The sequence below is a fragment of the Papaver somniferum genome, chromosome 8, assembly GCF_003573695.1.
Source record: "Papaver somniferum cultivar HN1 chromosome 8, ASM357369v1, whole genome shotgun sequence".
Taxonomy (NCBI): Eukaryota; Viridiplantae; Streptophyta; class Magnoliopsida; order Ranunculales; family Papaveraceae; genus Papaver; species Papaver somniferum.
Window position 1 is genome coordinate 114367703 of NC_039365.1, and position 13435 is coordinate 114381137.

The following is a 13435-nucleotide window of genomic DNA, read 5'->3' on the forward strand; positions in this document are numbered from 1 at the left end:
TCGAACCTACTGGTCTCTCTCCAAAATCCAAGAGATTCTCTAACTAACTTATCCAACTAACTAAGCAACTTAGATTAATTGTGATAATTTTAAATAAAGATGACTATTGGAATTCTACATATTTATACCAAGGATGTACGAGGATACTAATCCAGTAGATCCAGTGGTGAGGATGTGTTATCTCATATGAATTTGGCAATCCTCGTGAAATTTGGTATCCTCCTACAATATCCATAAAAAATACGTTATCTTTATTTTGAAAGTGTTTGTCCTCTTTTTATAAATTGGGAATAGGAATACAATTCCCCCTTTTGTAACTATCTCGACAAGAAATTTTTCCTAAGATTAATATAATCTCAATTCTTCTTCTTCTTCTTCGTTTGTGAATCATTTGTAAAATGCAGTTCACTCCCAACATAAATAAAGGCTATACACTTCTCACTTTCTCCTATCTCCATTTATATGGCTTTAGATTCATTATTTTGTTTTCTACAAAACAATAAACCTAGGCATCTTATTTGTTATGAAGTTGAAAAGGACTGGTTACCAAGAACACCACCAACTATGATAGGATTATGAACCGGTGTAGTACTTTTAATAATTAAAAGGATGTGCAAATTTTAGTACGAAAAAGTAAAAGCACACATATACAAGAATTTGTTAACGAGGAAAATTGTAAGGTGCATAAAAACCCTAGGACCTAGTCCAGTCTTGAACACTACACTATAGTTGAGACCAAACCAACCCTACGACTAATTCAGCTTCAGTCATAATCCTTACGTCTCTTGGATCTCGCAAGATCCTACACACTTGATTCCCCTAGCTGACGTCCTTTACAGGTCTACGAGTTACTTAAACCTAAGTAATTTTTTTAAACTAATCTACCTCTAACAGGTAACCTATTAATTTCTTTCCAAAAGATAACCCATCAAGGTAATGGATATCTTTTTTCTTACGAGGGACCTTCAAGGTAAAGAAGGTATCAAGGAAATATCAACAATTGTGATAGCATACTCTCTTCAAAAGGTTATAGAGATGCCTAATTGATTATACCTCACAAGAACAATCTAAACAAATCAAAGAAGAGTTCAGATATCTATCTTGTAGAATCATAAAGTCTGAGAGGGAGAATACTTTGTGATTTCTATCTATCTTGTTCAGTGGAGGAGCCAAGATTTTTGGTTGGGTGGTGCATTATTGAAATAAAACTTGTACCTTAACTATCCTTGTTCGTCTTGCAAGCACGCAAAAAAGTCATGACAGTTTGCATCAGGAACAATTTAGGAAAAATAATGAAGTCACTTCATTATTATCAATCTATACATAAGTCAAATCGTCACTCCTAGGTCTTTTGAAATACCTCTTCATACGATCAATGCATATGCCTATGAAGAAAATAATAATTTTTTATTCAAATTTACATGCGAAAAAATAATTTAAATATGATGTAGTAACCATTTAAAGTTACTTGTAATTTTTTTTCTCACAATAGTAAACAATAATTACAGTCAATAGGGAACCATAGAAATATACATCATCTGATTACAAGTGATCAATTATAAAGAACATCGATATAACCTCTTAATCCTTTCTTTGCTTATCAGAAAAAAAAGAAAACAAATTATAAAAAAGATCAATTAAACAGAATATATCAAAGGAGTGATCACGATATATAGGATGAGGGCAATTCCTATGGAATGAACAAACCTGGAGTTTGTTCATTTTGCTCCCACTATGGAATGAACAAACATGAAAAATGGATGTTCAAACCATCAGATTTGTTGGTTTGAACATCGAGTCGTAACATCCGGCGTGCGTCTGTGGTAAGGACGCGCGACATTGCCAATAACGCTGGAGTTGTAAGAAAAGACGCCGGCGTTGGAAGAAGAAACGCCCAGTGCTTTTCTCTCTCCAAAACCAGTTTAAGATATTTAGAGTTTATTTTGTAATATTTATTTTTATTATGTAAATATTTCGTGGGACCCAACTCTTAATAATTTATATAAATAAAATCACTAGTGGGACCCAACTCTTATTAGTTTATACTAATAAAATCACTAGTGGGATCCAATTTGTTCATTTTGCCTTGTTTCTCATAGTGGAGAATTCAGTTTGTTCATCCACGTAGCTCAACAAATGTTTGAGTTTGTTCATTACCATAGGAATTTCTATGAGTCTAGTGTACAGAATATTTACAAACTTTATAAGAGTACCCCAGTAGTTAAGCAGAAGAAGAGAAGGGGATTCTTATTTCTGTGTACCCAACAAAAAGTGAAATAAAAAATCATAAATAGTTAAGTATTTGATGGCTATATTTATTTTCTCCAACACATGTTCAAAATATGTGTGGTACTAGTTAAAATATTGATGCAGATGAGCAAGCTACAGTCTATTTGGAGACTAAAAACCAAAGTGTCGTAATTTAGCTAAATACTGGTATATTTTGATGGAAAACGGACCAACAATCAATACATATTCGTATTTTCTTTTCATAAATACTTTCATTATTTAGGAAGTTATCAAATTTTCCATGAATAACAAATTTCGAGTTTGAGTCGGTTTTGAATTTTTTTTAATTCTCTTTTATCGCACAAGTTAGGGGTTTCCCCAAATCTATTTAAGAGTTCTCTAGTTATTATTGTGATACAATTAATTGATTCATAAAATTTGTTTTTATTGAACTTTTTTTTGTTTTTTGTTTTTTACTTATAGTCGGGAAACCAAAGAATAATTCGAGATCAGAACAAAGTATCCATTTTATTTGTTTTCAATATATCCGATGCACTAGATATTCCTATTTTAAAAGTTTGGGTGGGTCCAGGGTACCGCCCACCACACTAACTGCTCGGATCATGTTCATGATCTATATTTCGTGAACTACAATAATCAATGAAAACAAGATCCACATAAACAACGGAGCCCGAAGTGCTCAGTCCTATGGCTTCGGATGATTAAATGCAGATAAGGAGCGGAGCAAAAGTGCTCAGTCCTACGACTACGAATGATTAAATGCCTAAGCGAGTATTTCGCATCCACATGTTCGATCAACTAATAAATCACATCAGATCCCCGACATGGGTTCAGCTTATTAGAAAATTGTTTCGCTAAATCAGATAGTTGACAATGTGAGATGAAATACAAAATTATATGGGTGCGTGCAAATACCGAGATATGTTCCTAAAATTCCAATGAAATTTCAAGTTTGATTCTCAAGTCCCTAGTGAAGTGCAACTATAGATAGTTAGATACCATCGAACAACAACAATTGATGGTAATACATCGAAGAGTAGTAAATTTCGTGGTCCTTTACATCCACATAAATCCATTTTTAAGTGAAGTTTTAATGCTAGTAATCTATATGATGCTTGAAGTTCGTGTAAAGATAATGCTTGAAGTTTAATGGGAGTTATAGGTTTTTACGGTTTCTTGTAAGAGCCTATTTTGTCCATTTATTTTAATTTTTAGTTATTTTAAGGTTTTTTCTGCCCTTTATTTTCTCTAAAGGGTCTGGGACCTTCGGGCCTCCTGGGTAATTACTGTTTTTGGCTTTAATATTCTAGGAATTACTGATTGGTCCTATATACAGAACCCCGTTTAATGGGTGGTCCACCCACTGGATTGTTTTACTCGCTGGTCCGAAAATATGTTTTTGGACTAAAAAATTTATCTTCTAGTCCTGTTCACGTGCGAGTGATATAAATCGTATTTTTTAAAAGGCGAAATTACCCTTTCGTAGAATTGCAACTAGCAAAAGCTGCGAACCAACCTATTTCATTTTCTCTCCCAATTTGAAGACTAAGTATGAAACCAGAAGAATTTATCACCGGCGAAATCAGGGAATCTCGTCATCAACATCAGTAAGAAAGCTAAGACTACTTCTAATCTCTCTGATTTTGATTCTAGGTATATTTTTCTTTCAAAATAAATTGTTCTGGGAATTTCATTTTAGGGTTAATCAAAAATTTTTATTTCTTTTTCAATTCATAGAGCTAATTTGAAATTAGAGTGGAGATTCATAATCAATCTAACGTTATCATCGTTTTAATTTACAATTTTTTATTTTTTTCCACAAAATTGTAAGATCGGGTCTTTGCTTATATTCGGCCTATCTCTTAATAGTATACACTGATCCTAAATGTGAATTTATAGTGATGCTTAGCATGATTTAGTCTACATACCCCTCTGAAATTTTCTGAAAATGATTATATTAATATTATGACCTAATCTTCCTTGACATTATAAGACACCTTGAAGAGTTTCTTAATACATACCTTGATGAATTGGAAATTGTATTCCTAGAATTACCAAACAAAAAATGAAACTTTCTGTTGGTGGTATGCATTATTTGTTGGTATGAGGTCAAGGTTCCACATATTGCAGGAAAGTATACAATTTACTAAGTAACATTATTGATCACCATCACAAGTATGGGACATCTCTAAGTTGGATTTTCCTATGATGATGATCGTCATATGTTACTACAATGAAGTCAGATAAGTGGAACATGATGCTCTTTTCATTTTTCGTTCTTTGTACTTGATTTTTATGCTTTGTTCCTAACGACATGCACATTAATTTGATGATTTTTTTAAAAATGTTTTCTTGTACTTTTTAAGTCTTTAGGATTAGCACCTGCGTCATACAACATGATAGTTTTCATTTGGTTTCATGCATGAATTAAGTATACCACAATTACATCGCTGTCTTTTGAAAAACGTCGATTTTACTAAGCTTTCAAATGGCAGGTAATGTATTCATGTTTGTCGTTGAGTCCAAGGTCCGTGAATGTGCACTTGTTTCTTATTTGTTGAGAGATATGTCGTAGATTTATAGGCTCATTAATCCTATTTTATCATTTTAATGGGTGTCTTAATATGTGGTCATAACAATGTTGTCATCTTGAAAGTTGGTAGTAAAAAGAGTTCAGGAAATTAGAGGAAGTAAGTGGGTTAAGAAATTGGTTAGATTTTCACTTAGTACATATCAATATCTACTAAGTTTTCACTCAATACATATCAATATCCACTAGTTAGGTTTTCAATTCTTGTTATCTTTAGTACATGTATATATGTACTTGGATATTCATTTTGAATTAGTGGTATATTCATTTTGAATTAGTGGTAGAATGATTATTCTCAAAAATAATAAGGTTGGAGGTTATTGAACTGAAACCACTTGTTAAAGAGATTTAACTGATCAACCATGTTTTTTAGTAGCCTTCCTGAGTTTTCAACGTTGTAAACTTATTCTGCTATATCATACGAGATTCACTCGCTTAAAGAAGTTTGCAAATTGTTGCTTATAATGTGGTAGAAATTTGGGTCTAATGCAGTTTGTAATTGCAGAAAACAAAAGAGAACTAATAGAAGAAAAAGAAGCTAAAGGGTGGTGTTGTAGACTCTAAAAGATATATATCAATATGTATCAGGTTTTACCCAGTACATATCGATATGTACCGGTGTCAATGCTAAGCTTTGACTCTTTGTGTCCTGTAAATTGTGTTGTCTGATATGTTATAAGTATCCATTTTTGTTAAAATAATGCATGCTCTCTCAATAAAATGATGTGATACCATGTACATCCTTCCATGTGCTACCGTGAGTATTTTGACCATTAACCTCTCAAACTCTAAGGGTGTTCTAGCATAAACCCTTGCACACTACTTGACAGTTTTGATTCCAGAACTAAATATAGTTTCATTTTACCCTTTAGTTTGGTCACACTTTGGAAACTCTCTTTGTTTCTATGCATCATGCTTGTCTTGAATTAGAGTTTTCATGTAGTTTCTATGTATCTATAAGTAACACTAAACTGATTATGTTTTTACTAAACATGCAGTTGTTATCTACTAAGTTTTACTCAGTATATTTCAATATCTTCAGTACATGTGTATACGTGCTGCAATTTTCTGTTTTGATTTTATTTTTTTTTGGGATTTTGTTTAAAAATTGATTACAAATATATGAATTTCTGCCTATTATATGGTTTATATCTTACAATATCTATGAACCTCTATGAGAGTGACTATTAGAAAGACATCTATTTTTTAAAGTTACCTGGTTAATTTATTTAGATATTGTTTTGTTTTTGCAGCCGAATTTTCTGAATATATCCAAGTAGGGGGTGGCAGGAATGTTGGTGGTAGTAAGAACAAGGAATCTGCGACCCGTGGTCATAACAGATGAAAGCATTGTGGATGTCGTTCCGTCGTCATATGCCCGTAGAACTCATGTTATGTATCAGATAAATGCACAGTCTATTTATAAGAATGAAAGACTCGCAAACTCCGTGGACATAAATATCGACTGCAGAATTTGTTCTATCTAGTAGTCTCCGGACTGCATCAATATTCTCCCTCATTTCTTTGCAAGAGCGACTCATTTTGACAGTGCACTTTACAATATGGGGGAATTTATTGCACTCTCATCATTCCTGCAGAAGTTGCACAATGACGTCCTTGGAAAATGGAGATCCATAGTTTCTAGTGTCAGTCTTTTAGTAGTTCTGATACTCGGTACATATTGATATGCACTAGGGTTTTACTCAGTACATATCGATATTTACTGCAGAATTATGCAAAATATTAGAATTGCAAAGAAGAAGAAAACCAGAAACATCAACAGAAATAGTTGGATGGAGTTGATTTTCGCATATCAAAAGGGATGATATCTCTGTATCTTGCTTGTTCATTCATGAGAGAGTACAATATCTGTAAACAATCCCAATTAATAGCTAAACTATACAAGATTTTCATTGTGTTGATTTTCTAGCATTCTTGAGAGTTCTATTTACGTTTATATTTCTGTTTATATCCCTGGTAGATAGTGATAAAGTGCATGTTATACAATAAAACAGACCTGATATTTCTTGAAAAATACTTGACATCATAACTGCAAACTTCATTGTAGACATAATGGACAAAATAGTGCGTACATTTTATCCAAAAATATATTGTCATCTTCCTGCAAACAAAACTAAGAACCCAATCAAAAAAATAAATAAATCTAAAAGTACTAAAATCTTAATGTTCTCAAAACTTTCTTTCAGTCCTCCTAGTAGCTAGAAAAAATAAACATAGTTCTTCAACAATAAGTCCAATCATCAGTTCTTCCAAACCTAAGTGCCCAAACTTTCAAACCTTTTGCGGGAATATCTGCTACAGTGACAAGTGAGTAGAGCTCTTCCTTTTGCACTAAATCTTTTCCCAGATGTGTTTGTTCGACAGACATCTACTCTCACATTTTTCGTTCCCATGGAATTTTGCATAAACTTCCTAAATCTCCTTTGGTGCCATCTTCTTGCAGGTGTTGTAGTTCAAAAAGGTGGTCAGAGTCTAACATCATGATCATATATAAATAATAAAATTATAGTTCAACAAGCACAGTACTCTAATGCAACATTTTTTTTCCTGAGCAAAATAACAAAGCGTTTTATTTATTTATTTTTCTTTAGCAAGGTAATACATATGTAATCTGAGTATCCAGTAGTACATATCAATATGTACTGATGGATCTTTCTTCTTTGTTGGATTGACCCAAGTCACTGGCTTGTAAAGTTCTCACATACTGATACGTGCCTATTAGCTGCGTAAGATAAAGTACCAACAATACAGATCATTATATGTATTGGTTCTTATGCAAGTAGATGTTTTTCGCAAATACATGTCAATAGATAGTGTTTCATAACAGTACATGTCAATGTGTACAGGTTTATATCTTTTCTTTAATTCAAGCATGATACGTACTTCCAATTTTTCCAATAAGAACACATCATAACGTGAGAACAATTACTCAAACATAGGATATGTGACTAATATTTACAAGATAATACAAATCTAAGTAAACCTAAAATATCAATATGTATTGATGTTTATTCATGCATAAAAGAGGTTTTTTACACAGTAAATGTCAATAGGTATTGATACCTATTCAAGCATAAAGAGGTTTCTTACACAATACATGTCAATATGTTCTACATAATACACGTCGACATGTAATGTTAAATCATACAAACAACATTAATCTACATATTTATATGTACTAATGCATATCCAAGCATAAAAGAGGGTTGTACATGCCAACATGTACTATTAGATTATACACAAAACACTAATTTAACTATCCATATATATCCAAACAGTACATATTGACATTTTAAGGTAATGAGAGTTGGTTGAAAACAAAGTAACAAGAATACATTAACAAGTACATGGTGATATGTACTGATGTATGTGTACTTCAAAAGTATTTGTTCGACAACACTACATATCCATCATTATATAATACATATTGATATGTAGTGCTGATGAATTCTACTTGTATTCAACAATACAATACGTATTGCTATGTATAGTATAAACACATACTGCATATTTTTCTTTGGTATTCAAGGATACATATTGACATGTATTAGTCAACGAATCACTTTTTCCTAAGTACATATCGATATATCCAAGCATAGACAATGCTAGGATTTTATACAATATATATCATCAACTAATCACTCTTTCCCTTACTACATATTTATATGTATTCAAGCATGAACTAAAGGTTTAGAAAAAATGTGAAAACTCCTAAATTTATATATCCAAAACTTGAAAAATTTTGTGAAACTTCCAATATTCCACTACACAGACAAAAACCCCAAATTCATAGCGGTAACAATGAAATTAGTAATTTTGTAACAAAAATTTTCAAAAAAATACGAACCCTAAGAAATAAAAATTGAAGAAGATCAAAAATTACAACAAATACATGTTAAATAGCTTCAAAATCTGTTATGCTAATTACAATATAGGACAATCCAACTGAGAGATGTCCCGTACTTGTGATGGTGATCAATAATGTTACTTAGTAAATTGTATACTTTCCCGCAATATATGGAACCTTGACCTCATACCAACAAATAATGCATACCACCAACAGAAAGTTTCATTTTTTGTTTGGTAATTCTAGGAATACAATTTCCAATTCATCAAGGTATGTATTAAGAAACTCTTCAAGGTGTCTTATAATGTCAAGGAAGATTAGGTCATAATGTTAATCTAATCATTTTCAGAAAATTTCAGAGGGGTATGTAGACTAAATCATGCTAAGCATCACTATAAATTCACATTTAGGATCAGTGTATACTATTAAGAGATAGGCCGAATATAAGCAAAGACCCGATCTTACAATTTTGTGGAAAAAAATAAAAAATTGTAAATTAAAACGATGATAACGTTAGATTGATTATGAATCTCCACTCTAATTTCAAATTAGCTCTATGAATTGAAAAAGAAATAAAAATTTTTGATTAACCCTAAAATGAAATTCCCAGAACAATTTATTTTGAAAGAAAAATATACCTAGAATCAAAATCAGAGAGATTAGAAGTAGTCTTAGCTTTCTTACTGATGTTGATGACGAGATTCCCTGATTTCGCCGGTGATAAATTCTTCTGGTTTCATACTTAGTCTTCAAATTGGGAGAGAAAATGAAATAGGTTGGTTCGCAGCTTTTGCTAGTTGCAATTCTACGAAAGGGTAATTTCGCCTTTTAAAAAATACGATTTATATCACTCGCACGTGAACAGGACTAGAAGATAAATTTTTTAGTCCAAAAACATATTTCCGGACCAGCGAGTAAAACAATCCAGTGGGTGGATCACCCATTAAACGGGGTTCTGTATATAGGACCAATCAGTAATTCCTAGATTTCTCTAAGCTAAAAAAAAAAATACCATCGAAAATCCATGGAACGGAACGCTTTAAGATCTCAGAGTTTCTCATTAACAATGGAGCGGAACCCTTTGAAGAGAAAGCGGCTCACGAACTTGTGGAGTTGGAATAAAATAGAATCACTGGACACAAACTCGCAATTTAAGAAACAGGTCCGGAAATCAAAGTATGGGCTAGAAAGATGAGAGGCACCTAGCCAGTCTATTCTAGAGATTTGCATCCAATTTTGCAGTCGAGATTTGAGGTTCTGATCGTATTTAGATATGAAAAGAAAAATCTTTGTTAGAAAAATTATTATTTTTGTAACCTTGGGTATCCTGATGTGACAAGGTGTTAATTAAGAGAGTTTCCCAACTTCCCACAGTGCTATTTTGTTTTGGGGAGGATATGTCAATTGCTGCTTGCACATTTAGGCAGAGTTGCGAAATGTCTTTAGAAAAAGCCACATAGTCCACAACTCAGCTTTCACTAGTAGTTGTTGTTGCTCAGCTGTTACTAGTAGTTGTGTTGTTGTTGCTATGTGACTCTTTGTCTTGCAGGAATTATACCAATTGTTACCAACAGCATGTGCTTTATCTCAGGTATCAGAAGAAAGTATCGTCTACTTTCGTCTGTTGTACATGTTTCGACGTCTCTCTAACCCTGGTGAGAAGAAGGGTCATGACAAACTTCAAGTTTTTATATAGCACTAATAACAAACAGAGCATTGTTTTAAGATCACCAGCCATCACAAACAACATTGTTTTGCTTCACCGTCCCATCTTTAAGCAAGACTCATTTTTGTACTCATGTTATGAATAGAAGTTGATCCACGTTGGGGTATTCCATGATTTCGTAGAGATAAGCACTGTTAAGCTTCTGTCCATCATATAACTGTGAACTTGAAAGTTCAGTAATTGGCTCCGAATAATCTTCCAAGACGCATCTGTTATTTGGCTCAACATTCTCGAAGTAACCATAATCCTGAACTGAGACGAGCTGCTGATCCTCTTCAGAGGATACAGAAGTTGAACCACTTCGCTTAATGAAGTATTGTTGTTCAGGTTCTAGATCAAGAAGTAAGTCTTGTTCAAGATTTTGATTTTTAATGCTTGGTAATCTACTGAACATCTCCCCAAAAGCTTGGGTATTTACGGTACAGTCTGTATCAGATTGAGCAGAAAATAAATCAGTCGTGCATCTTGTATAGGGAGATACGATATCCCTTGCAAGGCTTCTACCTCTCTCAGCAGTGACTAAAGTTCCAGAGATAGCGAAAGGTAATGATTGATGTTGGATCATTTGGTGCTCTAAACTAGGCTGTGGTTGATCTATGTATGGATAAGGTTTATGTTCTTCTTTTGGTTCTTCCATGAACAGTGTCTGCTGAGTTTCCCTACCCCAAGATATCTGCTGCGGAGTGATAGATGCGAATGATTTATGACTTGCCTTCGGGGCAGCAATAAAATCATCAGAGGAAGCTTCTTTAGGTTTTATAGCTGACATGAAGGAGGAGCCAATGCCATTAACATCTTCATACATATTCGTAGAGCTGACATCTTGGATAAGAACGTTATCTGCTGAGTACCCAAAGCTGCAACTTGGTGAAGTACTACGTTGTTGCATTGTGCTCGAGCTTTGAAAGCTGAAGCTAGTTGGAGGATGATCCTTAGAAGTGATATCTGGTTGTTTTATCGAACCGAAAGAATTCTTAGGATCATTATGTTTCTGCAATCTACTCAAGTACATCCTATATTTCTGCACAACATGAGTTTTACACGGCGTGTAAGTGTAAAGCTAGTAAACATTAATTCCTTTTCACATCATTTGTAATGCATGCTTAGGTGGCACAGAGACGTATACCTGCAGGTGGCTAGCAACGTTTTCTCTTGTTAGCCATGGAACATTCATCAAGTCCAGAATTTTCTTTGGACCAACTTCTGCACAAAAAAAAAGAAGAAATGTTAAACTATATGGGTGCACAAATTAACTTGACAGCCAAAAGCCGAAAGCAACTTTACCAAAGTTACCAAATAAGAAAATGAGGTTAGCTGGCACTCACTATCAAAACCAATATGATTCACTGCTTTGACGAACTTCTGATGTAGATCAACAGACCACACCACTCTAGCCTTCTTCGAGGAAGAAAGATCATTGAAGTCGTTCTCATCCAGATCATGATTTTCCATGTCTTTCCGTTTCTTTGCTGAACTTGAGCCACTGTTATCTCCACTTAGTAAGTGACTAATAGCATCAAACTCATATAACCCATTTCTCATTTTTAGAGCATCTTCAATTCCTTCTTGACTCTCAATCTCTTTTACCTCTTGCATCTTCTTTCTAAAAACATGTTGCCATATAATTCGAAGTTCTTTCATTCGAACAGGCTTAAGAAGGTAATCACATGCTCCGTGTTGAACACCTTTCATCACTCTGCTTGTCTCTCCATCCACAGACATCACTGCAAACGAATAACAACTGATTATGAGATCCAGACATTAATTTCGATAAATTAAGTACAGATGGAAAAGATCGAGAGAGGAAAACTGACTTATAACAGGTAGATCCATCTCGAGACCAACGTGTTCAAGAAGTTTAAAACCATCCATGTCAGGCATATTAACATCACTTATTACAATGTCGAATCCGCCTTTTCTTTCACGAAGTACGTCAAGAGCTTCTCTTGCTAAACAACATGTTGTTACTGCAAAAGAAATAAACTGATATCGGAAATAGCTTGGAATTGTTGAATCTAAAAGCAAATTAAGTACTAGTATCTAGGAAACAACTACCGCAAACCCTTCTTATTAGCACATTTCAGATGCGTTATAAGAAACTAAAGTACTCAAAACTAACATAAACATAACCCCGATATCCGGGCAACAAGGTCAGTTTATCTGATCTAGTACCATTCCATTGTTTTCATTTGATGAACACTATGGTAAAACCTACTGTATATAAGAATCTCTCCTTTGCAACAAAGCAATTAATAGACACAAGAGAAAAAGAAACCAACATAGAACTAAAGAACAAAGGAAACACCTACCTTCATAGTTACACTTGATAAGCATCTTTTCAAGAATTTTCAACCAAGTTGGATCATCATCAACAACAAGTACACGAAGACCGGATGGAAATTTCTCCATGAATCAATCCAATGACAAGCTCAAGTTTGTCAGTTTGATTAAAAAGTAAACAAAACAAGTAGAAGAAAAACAATGATTTCTTTAGAGAGAAAAGAGAAAGCTGAATGGGTAATGTTGGCTTTTGCACAAAGAAATGAAGAGCAAGGTATATTGTGCAGGCAAGAGGGGTATGGAGTTAGTTAATGGTGTCTTTGTTTGTTCACTATAATCTTTTTATATCTCATTGGAAAATTTATAGTCTTGTCATGTATTTGGTTTTGCCAAGTGGATTGGAGAATCTATAATGGGACTCATAAAACACCATTTTTCAAAACAAAAATATCCCAATTTTAGTAAAAACAACTGCAATTTGAAACCAAAAAGAAAAAAATGTTTACTTTTATTTTTTATGGTTCATGGTTAGAGAACTTCATATTAAACTCATAATTCTATGTTTTAGTGGAAACTGTAACCAATCACAGTATTATACCAAACTATGCATTAGTACAACTACAAACACCTTTCGTTGATGCTTGTCTAGTTGTCTTTCATGACCAACATTTCCTTGGATCATTGAAACAAAAACAAAAAAAAGAAGAAAGAACCAGGTAAG

General features: G+C 33.5%; 1 protein-coding gene across 1 annotated transcript; it reads right to left on the reverse strand.

Moving 5' to 3' along the window:
- Positions 1–10270: 10270 nt before the first annotated feature.
- LOC113303387 (two-component response regulator ORR26-like) lies at positions 10271–13096 on the reverse strand. The gene is made up of 5 exons (XM_026552418.1): positions 12744–13096; positions 12249–12401; positions 11760–12158; positions 11561–11637; positions 10271–11455 (listed from the first exon to the last, which is right to left on the reverse strand). Exons 1-5 carry the CDS (start codon positions 12841–12843, stop codon positions 10505–10507), a joined length of 1680 nt encoding a protein of 559 aa, XP_026408203.1. The 5' UTR covers positions 12844–13096; the 3' UTR covers positions 10271–10504.
- Positions 13097–13435: the final 339 nt, after the last annotated feature.

Excerpts from the sequence above, each read along its gene's own strand:
- LOC113303387 (XM_026552418.1), bottom strand. The coding sequence starts at position 12,843 with ATGGAGAAATTTCCATCCGGTCTTCGTGTACTTGTTGTTGATGATGAT. Across the intron at positions 12,402-12,743 it reads TATCAAGTGTAACTATGAAG|TAACAACATGTTGTTTAGCA; the intron begins GTAGGTGTTTCC and ends TTTCTTTTGCAG. Across the intron at positions 11,456-11,560 it reads ACGTTGCTAGCCACCTGCAG|AAATATAGGATGTACTTGAG; the intron begins GTATACGTCTCT and ends CATGTTGTGCAG.